General features: G+C 34.3%; 1 protein-coding gene across 1 annotated transcript in view; it reads right to left on the bottom strand.

Annotated features, from left to right (window-relative positions):
* The window catches only part of XPR1 (xenotropic and polytropic retrovirus receptor 1), a 164,248-nt gene that overhangs the window by 30,481 nt on the left and 113,431 nt on the right, over positions 1 to 20,336 (bottom strand). The window contains exons 8-11 of the mRNA XM_031435657.2: positions 17,198 to 17,388; positions 16,807 to 16,986; positions 10,849 to 11,020; positions 9,545 to 9,739 (exon numbers count right to left, since the gene is read on the bottom strand). Coding sequence (XP_031291517.1) covers positions 9,545 to 9,739; positions 10,849 to 11,020; positions 16,807 to 16,986; positions 17,198 to 17,388 — 738 coding nt within the window. The remainder of the gene's footprint in view (positions 1 to 9,544; positions 9,740 to 10,848; positions 11,021 to 16,806; positions 16,987 to 17,197; positions 17,389 to 20,336) is intronic.

Here is a 20,336-nt window from a genome sequence, read left to right as displayed (position 1 = left end):
AAGAAAAAATAGCAATATATATTCTACATGATGATTAATTAACAGATCTAGAAAGAAGGAAGCGAGAGTATATGTAATAGGAGGCATGCACAGATAGAGATGGAATGCAAAATCTTCTTCCACCATTTTCCACACAACCTGCCAATATTCTAAACTAGTATAACATACCAGATCTAAAAAAGCCATCTGAAACAATTCTTAATCTCAGAGTCCCAAACTGTGAAGCCTTTTTATAGAAACCTTCATTTGATGCCTTTTCTTTCAAACTGGGTATTAGAAATAGAGTAAAACCTGTATTATCCCAAATTTTACCAGCCATTTCTGAAACACCTATTCAACTATTTAATCCAGGAACCATCTCATCAATCACAGTATTAATCCACCTTGAGTGTTAATCAAAAAAAAGTTTACATAGTCTCTAATGACTTTAAGCAGAACAAAAGCTGATGGGGAAACAATCCTTTTGTCAGTAAAAAACCCTTGGTACTTCTTTCTAGATTTGTGTGTGTGTGTGTTGAGACTTCCATTAGAGTAACACTTCTGGTCTGTCTCTGCCCTGCTCTCATTCCTCCCTAAGAAACTTTTTAACACATATTTCCTTAAAGCTTTCTTATGAAGTGGGGACTTCTTCTTTATCAGGTAACATGCCCAAGGTACAGTGATCCAAAGTCCATGTCCTTATTCAGGATGTCCTATTGCAATCTCTACCAGTCACTGCTTAACTGTCCAAGACCTTACACATAACACAGTAAGAGAAAGCAGTATGCAAACCCAGTTGTTTCTACATTAAAATGTAAGTTATATTTTAATTACGTTAAAAATATAAATTTCTGGATCATCACCCTAATCCTATTAATTCAGGATTAGGTGGGCCCCAAATTATGCGTTTTTAAAGTAATAATCCATGGCAATTCACACACATACCAAAGTTTGAGGATCACAGCCTTACATCTTGCTGTCTTGTTGGAGAGTAGAAAAAGGAATGGATTCAGGGACTGAGAATTCTGGTTTTGCTACTTACTGCCATGTGGCAGGGCAGGCAATTTAACCTTCCTGACTTATTAAAATATAATAATAATAATAATAATAATAATAATAATAATAATAATAATAATAATATCCACTTTCTCTCAGGGTTAATATCAGGTTCAAAATGAAATAGCATGTGCTAAGATGCTACACATTGGCTCCACTAAAATAATAGAACATAAAGAGTTGAAGGGGCCTTAGAAAGACAGTCTAGACCAACTTCCTTTTAATTTATTTTTAATGAAAATAACTATTTTTGCTGTTTATAAAAGAACTGTACACTCACCATAAAAAATCTAATAAAAGGGCAAATAAAGTGAGAGCACCATATTATCTGTTAGTTTTATTCATGCTTTTAAGTTTTAATATTATTACTTTTTTATTTTCTTGTATAATAATGATAGTCAGAATATGAAATAATGATGATGATTATAGACATCCTTGGTCCAGATTTTAATGAGAACATCTCTAATATTTCACCTTTAGTCATGATTCTAGCTGCTGGTCTGGGATTCTGATCGATAGATGTGTATGTGATACATACATGTATATGGATATGTGTGTATACCATAATATATACCCAGCACTTGCTATATTTAAGAAGTATTCTTATATTTTTTTGAGGGAGGAGGTAATTAGGTTTATTCACTTTATTTTTTTAGAGATGGTACTAGGGAATGATTCTTATATATATTTTTAATTAATGAGTGTCTCTTTGGCATCTACCAAGATGATCGATCAATCACATGGTTTTTCTACTTCAGTCTAGTGATATGGTAAAATACTCTTAAATTATCTTAGTTGTGGTAACTTCAAAGCCCATCTTCTTTCTCTCAACATGAAGTAGTACCCTTCATTAAGATGGTGCTTCTAAAATTCTTCCTGGCAGAGGATTTGACTAAAATTGAGCAAAGAGATGGATCTGGCTTCCTAAGTGAAGACACTCCACTTTCTGCAATAGAAGGGTAAATAAAAGATAAATTTTAAAAATTGACTTCAAATAACAAATTTTTTTCAGTTAAGGAAGGAAATATACTTAGTCATATAGTCATAACTGAGAAGAGGAAAATTATACAACAGATCCTAGACTTTCAGTTCATCCTTCCTCAGTGATTTGGTCTTTTCTACAACAGCTCTGAAACGCTGTGTAAGTGTCAGTATTTCACTTTATCTGATAGATGTTCATTTCCTCTGAGAAGACTTCCTGGTGAGGATAAAACAGTTGCAAGCAATACAATTCTGCCTTTAAACGAAATATGCTCTAGGGTATTATTCAGAGACAACCGAAAGTATTTACAGAGAGCCCTGAGAATCCCGCAAGAGAGCAAACAAAGAAACAAACAGTAGGCAGATGCTTTTATTCTCCTCCCTATTAAGTAGCAGCACTATTTTTTTAATATATAAAGAAAATACTGCTTTTAAGATAAGAAAAATTTCTTAAACTCTAAGCATTTCAATTAAAACCACACCTTACACCTCATTCAAAATACTGCCAATGAAACCAAGTATTAGGCTCACTGGTCTTTCCATATTTTGTTTACTACATTCTAGGAAGCATGCTGGAATGTTTATTAACAATATATATTAAGGAAATAGCCAATCAGCTTTAACAAATACCTAATAACCTCTGGTATTTCTTAGGAAGTGACTTTAAGACCCTAACAAAGAATATAACTCTAAGCGAATTATTCATGTCAAACCATTCTCACATCACTTGAAACACTAATATGCTAGTGTTTGTTCCCTTCCAATTCCACAATGACTTTCAATTCTGGCAGAGAGAAATTATTTACATAGTTGGGCTGACTCCACATTGCTCGTACTAATAAAAGTGTGTCACTGTTAATGTGGAAATAGCCAGTTCCCAGCAATGTCTTTGTTTTTCCACGGATGTGGCCATTAGGACAAAAGGATTAGAAAGTGGACCTATCCACATAAAAGTCAGTTTAAATTATTCTCTCTCAATGTACCTCTGTGCTTTCCCAAACACAAATTTATTTGGCACTTGTAGGGACAGCACACTGTCTTATCTGATGTTTCTTTCCTTACCATGAGTTTAACATTTTACCTTTGGGGAGAGCTCAGGTCATTCTGTAACATTAGAGGGCAGTATGGTAGAGTAAAAATAATCACAGGACCTGGGTGTGAATTCTATCTTTGTCTCCTCCTTGTTACTTGACTTTAGAACTATACTGTTGTATTCAGATTCGTAACCTAGTTCTTCCACTTTACAGCTGTTGGACTTTGGCAAGGAACTCAACCTTTCTGTTTTCAATTTCCTCACCTAAAAAATGATGAACAAGTGATCACCTCTGACAAAGACTCTCCTTGACCTAATTTGAGTCAGGGTCCTCTAAGCTCTCTAGACCTCAAACTTGGTGTTGGTCCTTTTCAAACATGCATTACCCAGTTGTAGGAAGAATCTCGCTAAGTCAGTTTTGAGAGGAACCTTTATCCTCAATATTCCGATCACCCTGATATTTCATCAGATTCTTCATCCTCCACCCTTGGCATCTGATCACCCCGTCTATTTACAGGAAAACTTCTGTTAAGTCAGTTTAGCCAGTAATTTTCCACCCACTGACTCCCACCCTGCTCCTTGGCTATAAGTCCCCACTTGCTCCTTCTATATTCAGAAACAAGCTGAGTTCTGTACTGAGATCTCTTTTCCTCAATTGCATTTGTTCCTGAATAAAGTTTGCTTTTGCTACTTTAACTACTGTTCTGTCCAGCTCTGATTCTAATACCTCATAGGGTTGCTGTGAAGATTAAATGATTTAATACATGTTAAATGCCTAAAAGTGTTAGTCTATAGGAGTATTCAATAATTTTTAGCTTTAAAATATTATTCTTCATCTACTATATGCAGGTGCTTTGGGTTTCTTTTGACAAGCCCCTGTATGTACCACACAGTCACTATAATTAAATTATTCTCTTACTGCTGGACATTTACTAGATTATTTTAGTTTTTTACTATATACTGCTGTGAACATATATTCATTTTTACCCACTTCTCTGATTACTTTTTTAGGAAAAAGTTATGGAAAGGGAGTTACTAGGTCAAAAGGTATGAATGATTTTAAGACTCTTGATAGAATTACCAAATTGTTCACCAATTTACAATCAACAGAAAGTTCATCTCTCTACATCCTTGCCAGCAACAAGCATCATCACTTCTTTGATTAAATGATTTTAATTTGCATATCTTTTGCTATCAGTGAAGAAGAACATTCTTCATATGTTTATTAGCCATGTTTATTTATTCTGCAAAATTATGTTTATATCATTTTCCAATTAGAAAAATCAGTCAAAATTGATTTTCATTTTGTGGTGATTATATTACAGTTTAAAAATACCCACTCCTTTCTTCCATGACTCTTACCCAATTGATGCTGGATCTAATAATTTGATTTGGCTGTTCAGGATGGTCAGTGGGAGGTTAGCAGATATGAAGCAAGCACAGACTTAAAATGTGTTTGTGCAACAGGAATTGTTTCTGCTGGCCCCATGTGAAGTTTTTCCCTGGATAACTGCTGTCCCTTTGGCTGGGGCCCCAAAATGAACAAAAATGTAACAAACACAAGGTACAGGGAAAAGCCAAAAGCCTGGTGGAAACAGCGGCCTGGAGCAGTTCCAGCTCTCCAGCTGAGCCCAGGCCAGTTCCACCAGTTCCCAGCTGACCCACAGATGTATAAAGGAGGATGAAATACTGCTGCTTTAAGCTGCTGACTTTTGAGGTGGTTTCTTATGTAGCAATATCTGATTAGCACACTTATTATATTATACTATGAAATTCTGAAAGAAAGACACTCATGTATAATCTATGACTTATGTTCCCTAGAGTAACATATACCCACCAGGAACTGAAGGCCTTATAATTCATTTGCCTGCTCATTTTTTCTCTTCTTTTTGCTGAAAATACCCAGATACTATAACCTTCTTTGATGTTTATAGTTTTCACCAATAATACTGTCATGTAAAATTATATATAATATCAAACATAAATTGAAATTTAAAATTTTATTTGTAATTGTATTTAACTTCTTTTCCAATTAGACAAATTATTCCGTAAGTTGAATTCATAAATAATTTTCAGCTTGTTCTTTTAAATATCACAGATCCTCTACCAATATCTGAACAATAGTAGAGACTGTTTTTAAACTTTAAATTGTTGCGCATGAATGTTTCAAAAGCAACACAATTTACATAGAAATGCTAACAAATTACATCTGTTAGTTGCAAGAGCAATTAAGAAAACAAAGATTAGAGAAAAGACCAAAAACAGCATCAGAGTATAAGGATACTTTTTTTAAAAAAAAACTTCTTCTTTTAAACAACAAAGATGATATAAAATTTATTCAAAGCTATAATTAATATTATAAAAGCAATTTAAGGTGAACTGTAAGTGGGCTATTAGTGTAATGTTTATGAAATCATTTAAAATCAGCACAATGCCAAGTAGATAAAAGCTACTCAAAAATACTGTTAAAGTCAAATTAATAATCAGAAATAAACAATATCTCAAATTTGATTTAATGGCATTAGCAGGATTAAAGCCAATGCTGACAAATGTGAATTCTAAAATAATCTATTTCTTGTCTGTATTATTAGTTAGGTTAGAGAACTATAGTAAAATATATCCAATTTCAGAAGGGTTAAAGATTTGAGCTACTTCCAACAGTAAGCCCAAAATGAAAGCATTTATTCAAATAAGTTGTTTTAAAAAAATTTGTGTACGTCTTTAAAAAGTTAATGGAACAAAAGTTTCCCTAGAAATTAAAAAAAAAATAGCATTTCTATTATAGTATAACAAGACTAAAATTTAGAAATCCTGGCGTAGATGCTATTATTCAGAGTAGAAAGGGTAACAAACTGGCCATACCCCAGAGAGGAAGCACTTCAGGACTGTGTGTGCTCACCCAAAACAATGAGATGACTATTTGCACTGAAGGCACTGAACTACTGCCGAGGAATCCTCATTAGGGGGCACAGCACCCCTTACAGAATGTTAAACAAGAAGCGATCTAGAAGATACAAGTGATTTGGGTGCTGGAAAACAATCAGGCAAATAAATATAAACGAACTCAGCTTTTAAGTGAGTAGAGAATCTCTTTTTTTCAAGTATTTTTTAAACAACTAATAGCGAATGCTAACAGAGAAGTCTAAAGTAAAATATTAAGTATTTTTAAAAGAAGATTTTTTTCCTTCTATGTATTGAGAGAATAGCAAAGAACAAAATCCACTAAGAATTTGTAAATATTTTAGAACGTTAGAAACTATAAATGAAAAACAGAGCATCTAATGAAGTACTCTCTCCCCATCAATGAGTTAGAAAGAACACAATGGCTATTTCTATTATTGTACCTCCCACAGGCTTTTCCTTGCTAAAGCCAAGAAACCTCAAGGACACACAAAAACCATTTTAAGCACTTTCCTGTCTCCTCTACTCCCAATTCCAACAAAAAACTTGTAGGACTTGACTTGCTTGTAATGAAATGTGAATTCTTAAAAATACGGAGATTGGCTGCTAACTAAATTTCTTTATTTCTAAAATCAATGATAGAAAACAAAGTATACTGAAATCTTTAGTGTGTTTACTTCTTACTACAAGTGAGGGCTAGCTGCAATACTATCATACTTACTCTTTCTAAAATGGGCTTAAACCCCTTCCCTCACGTTTTAAAAAATGATCTAGGTATAGAGTTAACTCTTGCACTTCCATTTTAACAAATCATGCAGCATAATATAAGACATAACCTTTGAAACAATCTTGAAAATGCCCCCAATAATGCTGTTACCATGGTAACTCTTGTAGGCTAGTTCTCTGAAAAGACCCAGATTCCTGAGTCTGAACAAGGTTATCTCACCATTTTCTACACTTCCCCCGTCATAAAATTTATCCTTTGCACAACAAGGACCTACTGTATAGCACAGGGAACTATATTCAACTTTTTGTAATGAGCTGTAATGGAAAAGAATTGGAAAATATATATATAACTGAATTGTTTTGGTGTACACTGTAAATTGACTACACTTCAATAAAAAATAAAATACATTGGAAACTATTTTTTTGTAATTATTTACACTTAAGGTAAAAAGGTTTAGATTTAAACTTAAAAATGTCCTAGAAGTAATATAGTTTAAAATAATAAAATAAAAACAATAAAATAATAATACAGTTTAAAAAGTTCTTTGAAGGGGTACATGAGCAAAAAAAGTCTGAAGATAATACCATCCAAACTGCTGTTTCTAGCTTTAGGTTTTTAGATTGGACTGTTTGCAGATTTGACGAATTCAGATATTCAGCTTCTTACTGATTAGCACCAGTACAGCTAAAGATACATTATGTCCTAAAATATTCAACCAAAAAAAATACTCATTTTTACCCAGGATGGGAGAAAAGTAAAGGGTTCTTGAGCCATTCGGGTACCATGTATCAAATCAATTGCCTGATTTATAAATTCTCTATTAACCTCTGAATCATGATGCATGCCTGGACTGCAAACCAGCATTCTATAGCAAAAGTTGTAATTATGGGAGCTTTCATGGATAGGAAGAATTAATATTGTTAAAATGACTATACTACAAGGCAGTGGTCTACAGAAGTTGTGTGTGTATACACACACACACACACACAGGAATATTGCTCACCCATAAAAAAGAATGAAATCTTGCCATTTGCAATAATATGAATGAACCTAGAGGGTACTATGTGAAATATTTCAGACAGAGAAAGACAAATACTGTATGATTTCACTTACATGTAGAATCTAACAAGACAAATGAACAAAACAAACAAAACAGAAACAGACTCATATACAAAGAACAAACTGGTGGTTGCCAGAGGAAAGAGAGGTTGGGGGATGAGTGAAATAGGTGAGGGAGATTAAGAGGTATAAACTTGCCATTGTAATAATTAAATCATGGGGATGTAGCATACAGAATATAGTCAATAACAATGTAATAACTTTGTATGGTGACAGACAGTAACTAGACTTACAATCATTTTGTAACATATAAAAATATCGAATCATTATGTTGTACATTTGAAACTAATACAATATTATAAGTCAATTAAATTTAAAAAAAATACAGAATAACTATTAGAAGGCACTAAAAAGCCACCAAAAGCAGGCACAAAGCCTAAGCTTACTCTGAAAAGATACTGACAACAAAGAATAAGAATTGTGAGTTTGTGGCTTTTTGGCTGAGGGTGTTCCCAATACCCTCTTTTCATTCTAGTCACAGAAAAATCAGTCTCAGTGCCTCTAGAACAGTTAGGAATGATGGAACAGATGGATATTTAGGGGGTGGAATCCCTGAAGGGGGAGACCTGCAGAAAGGGTAAGATGCAAAATCTGAGTACAAAACCTACCAATAACTCATGCTGACTGACAAGTAAGCAAGTGCAGTGGGGTGTCTGAGGAGCTAGCCAAAAAACAGGTGCAAGCAAGACAGGAATTGAAAAAATAATTAAGAGAGCTTTAGGATGTGTTTCCTTCACTGAGATACTTAGTTAAATTACATCATTTAACAAGAGAGACTCCATAGTCGTAAAGTTATTGGCTGCATTATCATTATTACTATAATTGCAGAATCTACTGCAAAAAATGGAAGTATGTTAAAAGGTGTTCTGCTGGACCAAATCGCAAGCTTTACAGAAAAACCACCCTAATCTTTCAGGACCATCAGACACACTTTAGATAAGCAGCAATTCTAGCACAGTAGCTAAGGCTCCTAGAATACAGCATCTCAATTAAAAAAAAATCACCAGAAAAAAATTATTTTACCAAAGTATCTAAAAGTAATTGTAATAATTTCAATTAGTAACATTTCTTTACCACCCACAGATAAGAGGGCAGCCTCTAAGGTGTGGGCTGATATTGATTTAAATAGACAAAGGAGGAAAGCACCTTAGTAAAAGGAAGTGAGATCTTTGATTGACAGTCCTCAGAAAAAGGTTAAAAATTCAAAAGGAGTGACTGCATGTGGCTCAGAACCTAAAAGCTTTTTTCTCCTCCCAACAGAAGAGCAGTCTCAAGTAATAACTGGTTGCCATGGAGATAAGAAACTAGAGAGATCCCGGAACTCAATTTGCAGTTAAATGGGCTGGAAACAATCCTTACTACTGGGTGAAGGAAAGCGATTAAAAATATACATGATTGCCAGAGGGAATCTATTTTACCTAGCATTTCCCAACCTCATTAATGAACAAGTCTAAAAAAAACCAAATGAAAACCCAAGGTATCTTGGATTGAGTCCATCAAACGTAATTCAGGATTTCAAATGTTATCACAAATCCTTCCTATTCTGCATGACTTTTATTCTTTTTAAAGGCACTTGTTAGTATATATTGGAATAAGACTAAAATCGTGTTCAAGAACAAACTAGTGTAACTGAGGGGACAGGAGATTCAGTGGGACAAAAGAGCACAATAAATGGAAAGATAACCAAAAAGTAAGACTCAAGTGGTGAAAATCGGATTTTGAAAAATCTCTTCACAATCATAGAATACCTTTGTGAGTGCTGTAAAGGGCTGCAAACGTCACCGTGAAGAAAGTCGTGGAGTATTTCCCAGCATTAACTAAATGAGGAAAGGCCCTTTTTGTGTCTCGGTATCGGCGCAGGCACTGGATAAAGCGAAGCCAAGCAGGAATGCACTGAACAATAGCCCGCACACCATATGAATATTTGTGGCAAATTTCTGGTTCTGTGAAGATTTCAAAGAAGAAAAAATTACAATTAAAAAAAAAAAACAACTTATTCACATCATTCAGTCATACACTGTAACTACCTGAACTTACATAAAGGCAAGAAACCTGGGTTTCAGAATCACTTTCTTCTTTGCACTTGTAAGGTTGCAAATACATAGTGGTAAATACATAGTGGGGCCTAGTAGGAAAATCTGCCCTCTCAGATTTCTATCTGTTCTGGAATCACCTTCTTTGGAGTGTGGCAAAACTATAAGAAAATTAGGAGATGAGTATACTAATCAAAGAGGAAAAAAAATTAAGTTAGCTCTGTAGCCTGAAACATCTGGAAAACTTACAAATATCACTGGTGACTCCAGTGAACTCCAAAACACTATAATTAATACACCTACTATAGGCTGTTCATTCATGCTTTTGTTCTCCTTTTGAAAAACAAAGCAGATTTTGTATTTTTAAAATGAGAAGAATGGAGTTGGTAAATCAATTCTTCAAATTCTGGAAACGTATCATAGTTGGTCAACGAACAATAGAGTTGTTATCTGCTGTTATCTACTGAAAATATGTTGGCACTGGCTTCATTAACTTTTGTGAGTTAGATATTACATAATCTGTCTAAATTTGGCTTTTGTCATTAAAGTAAAATTCCTTAATAACTTGAACTCCTGGCATAAACTAAGAGTGAGAAAAAGAGCCAGAAGAAAAACAAGGTCCCCAATAAGAATTAAAAAACAATCTCTAACCACTTTCTCAAAGCATTTGATCTAGCTCTCAATAATCAGTATTTTTAATCATTATAATGCAATACTGTGATGGCAATTGTTGGCACTAAAGCATCTATCTGTGATATAATTACCAATGTACCAGAACTTCTTTAGTTTTAAAATTCTTTAAATGTAAGTTGTAAATCTTCTGGCAAATGAATGGCTAAAATTATAATATATGATTTAAGAGCCAATTATATCAGATAAAGAGACTGCTAACAGAGTGCCAAGTACATTTAATTAAGTCTGTAATATTATTAGATGATCTTAAATTTCTCAGCTATCATTCCCAGTGTTTCTTGGTTTCACTGGCAGTTCAGCAGTGTGGATGCACATTCATACCCTACCTTCTGAATCATTTGGCAACAGGCCCCCACTTTCATCCCATTTGAGCTCAAAACTGTAGAAGCAGATCATATATTCCAGGTCCATCAGTATCACTGACAGGCTGTTCAGCTGGTCGGCCAGCCAGAAATCAGCAAAGCCTACCTTATGGAAGGGGGCTGTAAATACTCGAAACTGGGAGGAAGAAAAAAATCAGAAAACACAGAAACAAGAAAATTCTTATTAAATTTCTCTAATTCATGTCTGACTTTGTAGCATGATTACTCTAGTTGATAAAATGGAAACCAATGAATCAATCACAAACACAGGGACCTGGCAACAGTGGCTAGGTTGGGAATTAGTAATGAAGGTTATGAGTTGAATGGGTGACTAAGAAAAGAATGAAAGGAGTAGGGCAGGGGAAAGTCAGGAATAGCTACAGTTAGAAGACAGAAAGCAGAGAGGCGGGAAGAGCTAAAGTTGAAAGCAAAGAGAGTGTGGCAGAAGGCAGACGCACTGAGAGGACATTTTGCTTTAGGGTATAAGACAATTTTTGCTGGAGACCCATGTGCCATAATAATTTCTGGAATATCTTGCCATTTTAGCAATAGGAGCTTAGCTAACTGAACACCGAGCTCCTCTTTGCTTACAAAGGACAGGAAGGGAAGGATGGTACTTCGTCTGAAGCACGCCTTATTCTCTAATGAAAGTCATTTTCATTTCACTAATGCCATGGTGATCATTGTATTTGTCTTGAAATTACACCACAAAAACCAGTCCACATCCCACTGTTACGAAAACAATGATAAATAAATTTACGTTAAATGTACTGAGCACTAATCCATGCTATGTAATTTTCTCATAATGCATTTCTTACAATCCATTAACTACAACAATTCCATGAGCTAGGTATTATCCACATTCCAATTTTACAGAAGACCTATAAGAAAAACACATCCTGACCCTATTCTGTGGAAGCCTGTTTGTTACTGCAAAGGAAAATCCTGGCATTGCAGAGAGAGGGATTATCAGACACTAATCACCAGAAATAGGCTCAAATTGTCCAGAATGCCTTGAGAGACCTAGAGTGAAGTGAAGATGGGATGAGGCAGCTTTCATCCTCACGCTGTCAGACCCTTTCTATTTTACACAGAAAATGGATTTCCTAAAACAAGGAATTCTAAGCATCAGTTTTGAGAAAATGAGTCTAAATCTATAGCTCTCCTGTCATCTAGGTATAGTCATTTAATGGACATATTCAGCCTGAGACACTGGCTCTCTCCTCTCAGACTTGGCCAGTTCTTTCATTCTTTCTCTAAATAATTCCCTTAATTATTTCAGGGAGACAAACGGCTAGTTTACAAATCAATCCTAGGTATCAATTATCTATGACAGATATTGCTTTGGAGCTTTGGAAATTAGACTAGGGGTCTGCAGGACACAATACAGGCTTTAGACATTATTTTCTGGAGCTCATATATTTTGAGTCCATGGTTTCTTTATCACTCGCTTACTCTTTCAAGTAAGTTGTTCAGTAAGCCAGACAAGCTACACTGTTTGCAACCATCAGCTTCAGATACAGCAAATTCTTTTTTGGGGTGGGGAGTGCTGGGGTGGGGTGAGGGGTGTTAGGGATTGACATGTTAATCACTTATGCATGAAGAGGTTCTGGTACCAGTTTATATAGTATTTTAAGAAATTCTAGGTGCAGAATGGGCTTCAAAGATTTAAAGAGACATAAGGAAGAGGATAATTTAGGATATAACAGCAAAGGATCAGGAAGTCTAACTTAGTCTGTAGTTACGGACTTTTGTGAAACTGGTAGGCTATGGCAAATTTCTCATTTCTCACTGACATGAGACAGACTACCATTACTCTTACAACCTGCCAAACCTAGTCTTAAAACATGGCTATTATAGAAAACCTCTGTAAGAGCAGAGGAGAGGAGAGAGTATTAAATATAAAACAAAGAGACACAGGGATGTGTGTGGCCAGCTGACATCCTTCAAAGTCCAACGACTCCTATTCCTGGGCTCTCAGATGTCTGCCTGTGATCCCTCATCAGATAAAGTACATTCTTACTGGGCATGTTGCCCTAATAAACTAACAGTCCTAGGCAAGGCCAAATCTCACAGTCGCTCAGGCTGGCTTGTCTCTGTCCACTTATCAGAGTCATAAATCCCACTGCCCTTCACAGACCCTAAACTTCTACCTCACCCACAACCAAACAGAGGCTTGTACACAAGCTGATCAGGCACCTTGTAACCCTACCTTATAAAAGACCCCAATACCCGGCCCTCGGTGTGCACATGGGCACCGCTTGTCTGTGTGGCCTGCTGTTGTCTATGGCAGCGCAAACTAATAAACTCTTCTTCTATCCTCATCCTTTGCCTTTGGTAAATTCTTTTACTGCTTGCGACACTGGCCCACCACATTGTGTCCCACAATAGGATGGATTAAAAAAAGGAAAGCAGTGACATAAAGTACAAACTGGGAGGCAGGAAAAATTTACAGAAGAGAGAAAATGAAAAAAGAAGGAAATAAGGGAGGGGTAAATGTTGGTATAAGACAACTAATGAAAGAAAGAATATAATTATACTCATTCATGCACTTAAAGATTTACTGAGTATTTACTATATGTCCGAATAAACAAAACATGATCTGTACCCTCAAAGATCCACAGTCTCTTTGGGCAAATAAATACCTAAACAAATAACGACAGCACTGGGTAGTAACTGCTATTATAAATGTGTACATAAAACACCCTGCAAATGCAAAGAAGGGAGCAAGTAGCTTGGTCAGAGAGGTAGGGTGAGAGGCGGTGGAAATAAACAGATCATATTTAACTCCTGGACACTTACACATAGTCAAATTCATCTTAGATTGATCTGAATTCTCCTTTTTAACTGAGAATCCTCCTTCCTTTCTTACCCTGACTAAGGTCTTTCGACTTCTACCTCGTTGTGATTTTGATTAAAATGGTAACAATTCACTGAGTAACAATATGAAGAAAGCTAGAGACAATCTTATATGATGTTAACCCACATAAACAAAAAAGCCACTAGTAAGTTACTACAAAGAATATATGCTAATATCACCTTCTAAATTAGTGTAGTCAAGGAGATGAAGTCTTTATTTCTATTTTTTAGAGGCTTGTGGATAATCACACTTTTTCCAAATTTGATTTTTAGATTCCATTAGTTGACCTACTAGATCAAAGTTAAACATCTTAGATAAAGTAACTACCAGGTCTAACTGCTAAAAGGTAGTGTTAAAGAACACAGATTATGGAGCCAGACTGCCTGGGCTTATATCCCATCTCCATTACATCCTGGCTATGTGACCTCATTTAGCTTCTCTGAACAAGTTTCCTCATTTATAAAATGTGGATTAATAACAGCTCCAACTTCATGGTTTACTAAAAGAATTAAACAAGTTGATAAATATAAAATGTCCAGAACAATGCAGAGAAATGAGAACATTTCTCTAATCTATTCTTATAATAGAGATGTGTAAAAATTTTACTATACAACTGAAGAAAATATTGGAAAAACCCATTCCCAAATAATATAGCAAAGGACCTAGTTTAAAAACTTGATGTAGCCTTCCGTAAGAGTAAGTTGGTATTTTTATTTAGAAAATCTGAGGCATTGTTTACGCTTCCTAACTGGATTTCCAACCAGGGGGAATATAGATCTAGAGAGAGGATGTATGACGTAATGAATGTAAATAAACTGTATTAATTTGACATATAATGCTAATATCAAAATAAATCAGTTTCTTATAAAAATTAAAGAAAAAAAGAAATGTAATTTACTTTGGATGAGGCTTTAAAAGATGCTATTATCAGAGACACCATAGTTAGGGTGGGAAAATTCTTGTTAATTCACTAGAAATAAGTTGAAGGGTAAGTTTCTCAGTGAGAATTGAATTAAAATAAGTCTAAAGGCCAATTACTATTAAAATAATCTATAAATAACATTTTTACTGTTTACAATTATTACAAATACAACAAACCACAATGCTTCTTTCCGTATTTCACTGCTTCTGATAGTACATTTTATTATTCTCTTATTTCTTATTATATCATCACTGCCAACCTATTCCATCAACAAGTCCTCATTTATTAACACACAGCAGATGCACAGATAAATGTCTACTCAATAGGGGATCATTCTGCTAATAAGCATAACTGGTCATGCATGAATCATAGCAGCTTCCTACTTAAACAAAGAGGGGTACACTGGGGAAATGCTCACTTAGCAAACAATGTACACAACTGTATTATTTTGTTATTGCAATGATGCAAATTATATTAACACCTGAGTTTTCTGAGTCTTTCAAATCTCATTTGAAAATAACTATAGAGATTTCACAATTAATTTAGGAAGGAAAAATAGGTGTTCATAATCTTAAAGTTGTTTCCTTGTAATCAGAAGAATACTACATTTTTATGCAACTAACAGTTTAAAAGCTCCGCAAAATCTAGTAATAAAATGACAATCTCAAAATAAGAAAAGTAATCTAACTGGAAATGATTTATTTTTAGTATAAATTTCAAGAGAGAAAAAAAATGGCTCAAATTTTTCTTCTGTTTTTAAAAAAAAATGCTCTAAAAAGCATGTTTTCTAGATGATGACAAAATACACTGAAGGTGATGGTATAAGTCATCTTATCAAAATACTCTTGTACTCTGAGTTCCACACTCAGAATTCAAACTCAAAAGTAGGCCCAGAGGTGCTATACTTAAGGAAATGATTTGTTTTTATTTATTTATATTTAGTGAAGTTGGTGGAAAAGAAGGAGATTCTCAACTTGTGATAAAAATCCTAGTGCAAGAAATAAGAAATACAAGTAAACGTACAATCAACTTTGGAGGGAAAAAACAAGATTTGGGTCATTTTCTTTTTCTGATTGCTATAAATCCTTATCTGTATTGAAACGCAGGTTGCTTTTAATTTGTTGAGTGCTTACTATGTTTTTCTAATAGGAAGGCCACATTTTATGTCTTCAGATTTTAAAATTCAGTTAATGCTAGATATAGGGAGCATACTGCTAAGGACAAAAATAATTCTGCTAACCCTAAGGGGTATACAAAAGGAAACAAAACAAAAAATATAGTTTTCAAGGCAATATACTTTATAAGGTGAAAAATAAAGTAAGACAATAATTACGGGAATTCTGAAAGTTTGTGGACATTGTTCAACTTAATCACTAATCTTCAATCTACTACTAGCTGTAATTCATAATCTAAGAGATAATTATACGAAAACATTCTCAAATTGATTTTCAAAATAGAGCTGGTTTAATTTAGGAGTAAGCAGAAGTCCCTGCCCAGAGTGATTTTTTACAGTATCTCCAAAAATGCAGCTATCATTTTTGTAGGAAATTTTATATCCTAATACTGAGACTGCATGATTTTGAGACCATTAAGAAGTAGGTAAGGTGGAAGATGAAACGGAATTTATTAAAAACAAGAATCAAAGACAGTTTCTCAAATTAAACTTGGTGATCTGATAAGATATCCTTACTGCAGAGAACTGATACTTCATAAAATTGTTTTGTTGACTCTTTACAGAAATTTAACAGGAAAGTAATAGTTTTACCAGTTAAAAAAAAGGAAACATGAAGTTCTATATGTTGTCACAGCTGATTAAATAATTTGTATACTTAAGTAATTTAATTAATTATAACAATTATTATTAGTTATCAAAATCACTTCAGTATCTGGGCACTTCATACTCCAATTTAGGAGGAAAAAAATGCATGAGTGCTTTTCCCAGGGCCACTATACTGCACAGTATCAGGTATACCAGTCACATTGTGTTCTTTGCTCCTGGAGCTGGGGTACCACTCATTTAGACTACAATGTGAATATGGCTTCTAGAGCTGTGCAATACAGGAATCTTGGTTTCATCTTGAAGGAAGCCAATGACCAATATACCACCCTAAAAATATGATACACAAATTTCTGGACTTACCAGCAGCTTAAGCAGCCAAAACCGGGATTTATAATAGAAAGTTTTGGTGGGGTTGATAAGAAAGAAAACCATAAATCCATAAAGGACGAGTGGGTACACATATGTGGGGATGACACTAATTGGAGCAAAGAAGCATGCCAGAAGGCTCAGGCACCACAATATTCCAAGGAATCCAGCAATCTGATAACAGATAGGAAAGACAAAAAGAGAGAAAATTATTTTTTATTTTTTCCACTATTCAAAAATATCTTTAATAAAACAAAGGTAAGAAAAATGCTTAATTATTAAGTCAACAACCCTCTTCAAATAGAAAATAGATTTTAGTACCTACTAAACCAGCTATATAGCTAATGCACACTGTATTAGTGGAACTTTGTCTTGCTTTGATTACCTCAAAGAGATGCTGATGAGACAAATTGCTTCTTGGATTAAGTTCAAAGATGAGCACATGATTTACTCCAGCTTGTCTCCAACCATACGTGTTGATGCCCAGTAGAAAGAGGAATTCAATCAGAAGAAAGCCACCCCGATAGATTCTTATCAAGGGCCATATACTTCTATCTGCTTCAAGTTTAAATACAGCTGAAAGAATATCAATTAATTGGTTAGTGAGAAAATTCGTAATGTCTCCTTTAATTGTTTTTTCTCTTAATTCTCAATGATACAGCCCTGGCACAGAAATTTTTAATAAATAACACCTAAGCCTAGGTTATCTCAAGAGCCTGATAAACTTGCTTCCAAGTTCTTTCTTTTCTTCATTTCACTCTGCAAAATTCCACCAGAATGATTTTCCTAAAATTTGACTTTCAGCATATTTAGTCCATGGTGAAACAGTTTAGAACAGATTAGTCTGTTAGCTGGGGATTTCTGGCATGACACAACTTCTCTGGCTTTGTTTTACCCATTATTAAACTGGATATAGTAATGCTTACCTCACAGAGTTGCTGTGAAAATTAAAAGAAATAGTGTATATGAAAGCAATGTGAAATGACAGTAGTTACAGAATGCTTACTATGTGCTAAGGGTTGTTCTCAGCGTTTTTTTTTTGTGTGTATATCTATTTTTATCAAAGTATAGTCAGTTTACAATGTCATATCAATTTTGTTCTCAGTATTTTTACATATAACAATTCATCTAACCTTCACAATGGCTCTGTGAGTTAAAAACTATGATCTCCATTTGACTGATGAGGTAAATACAGTACAGAGAGGTTAAGTAATTTGCTCAGGGTTACCAAGCTAGTATAGGGCAGAGCTAGGATTTTAACTCAAGACAATTTTGTTCCAAAATCCACATTCTTAATTACTACATTCAATTGTCCATATGTTCATATAAATGTTCAGTATCACTATTATTTTATAGCTCTCCAATAATTATATCATTCAAATATTTAGCCTCACAATTTCAGTTCTTCACAATCTGATCTACAACTCACTTTCCCCAAACTTACCTCATAGGGCTCCTAAATTAATTCTCACCTCCTAATGAATTTTATTATCCTTTTTTAACATGTTCACTTTTCACATCTGCTTATGTTGCCCCCTGTACCTAAAATGGTTCTTTCTTTCCACCAATTCTATTTCTACCTATTACTTAAGAGTCAGATCTTTATCTATTCATAAATTCATTGAATCAATAGGTTTCATTTTGAGCCTACTATGTGCCGAACATTTCAGTTTGGCTACCAATTTCTCAATTTTCCACGCAACTATAAAGTTTATTGTTAGTACTACTTATTTGAAATTTAATTATATACTATCTTACATACTTAATTTAAATAACCACTTATTATTTATCTTTGTATGCTTTATAGTACATAGCACATTTAATAATTTAAAAATAACAGAGTGGAGAAAGCCTTTGCTTTGGAGTCAAATTCTACAGACCAAATTTCAAATCTTAGCTTTACCAGGGCAAATTAATTTTTTCTAATTCTCAGTTTCCTTGTTGGTCAATGGGCGTAACATCTACTCTCATAAGATTGTTAAGAAGATTAAACATGACATATACTAAATGCCTAAAACAACGTTTGGCTCATTATGAATATTCAGTATATATCAGTTTCTTTTTCCTTTTACTTGAGGAAAATTTATTTTTTCATTAATCTGACAAATATTTATTAGGTGCCTATTACATGTGACACCATTTTAAAAGCTGGAGATTCAGTAACGAACAATAGACAAAATACTTGTCTTCAGGAAACTTCTATTCTGTATAATGTCAGATAGTGAGATAAGGGTTTTGAAGAAAAAGAAAAGTAAAGAAATAAAGAGTGTTAGGTGCTATTTAGGTAGGGTGGCCAAGAAGACCTCTGAGAAGATGGCATCTGCAGAGACTTATGGCGAGAGAGAATGAATCGTATGAATACCCTCTAGGAACAGGGCCTCCAGTAGAGGGAAAGTACAAAGGGCCGTAAGATAGGTATGAGCCTCGTGTGGTCCAGGAACAGGAGAAGGCCAGGGCCACTATGATTGGAATGAATTAGAGGTAAACTGGCAAAAAGTTATCTAGAGGCAGATCAGGTAGGACTTTGCAGTACTTTGTCAAGACTTAAGCTTTTACTCTGATGTATGAAGCCATGAAACATTTTGCACATGAGTGATATGACCAGATTAATAATTTTAAAGGGCTACTCTAGCTGTTAGATGAAGAACAGACTGCAAAGGAAGAAGTACGGTAGCAAGAAAATTAGTTAGAAGGCTAAAAAATATATATATATATATATATGTGGTTTTACATCTTGATTCTCAAGCAAAGACCACAGATACATTGTAACAGTCGGGAAACAAAAATAAATAAGCCTAAATCCCACAGAACGTAAAGTAAACAATAGAGCTAATAAATTCAGCAACGTTGCAGAGTACAAGATCAACATACAAAATTCAGTTATCTTTACATATACTAGCGGTGAACAATCTGAAATGAAATTAAAACAATTCCAGTTACAACAGCAAAAAATAGAATAAAACATCAAGGAATAAATTTAACCAAACAGGTGAAAGACTTATACACAGAAAACTACAAAAACCCATGTTCATGGATTGGAAGACTTGATATTGTTAAAATGGCAATGCTACGCAAAGTGTTCTACAGATTTAATGCAATTCATATCAAAATTCTAATGGCTTTTTTTCTTTTTGCAGAACTGAAAAACTGATCCTCAAATTCATACGGAATTGCAAGAGGCCCCATATAGCCAAAATAGTATTAAAAAAAGACAAAGTTTGAAGGATTCAGAATTCATAATTTCAAAATTTACTGCAAAACAGTATGGTATTGGTACAAAAAAAGACACAGACAAATGAAACAGATTGAAAGTTCAGGAATAAATTTATACATCTATGGCTGACTGATTATCAACAAGAGAGCAAAGACCACTCAATGAAAAAGAATATTCTCTTCAACAAATGGTGCTGAGACAATTGGATATCCATATGCAAAAGAATGAAACTGAACCCCTACCTCACACCATGTACAAAAGTTAGTTCAAAATGGATCAGTGAACTAAATAGAAGAGCTAAAACTATAAA

The sequence above is a fragment of the Camelus dromedarius genome, chromosome 23, assembly GCF_036321535.1.
Source record: "Camelus dromedarius isolate mCamDro1 chromosome 23, mCamDro1.pat, whole genome shotgun sequence".
Classification (NCBI taxonomy): Eukaryota; Metazoa; Chordata; class Mammalia; order Artiodactyla; family Camelidae; genus Camelus; species Camelus dromedarius.
Note: the sequence above shows the minus strand (reverse complement) of the source record. Positions and strands in the feature narration are given on the sequence as shown.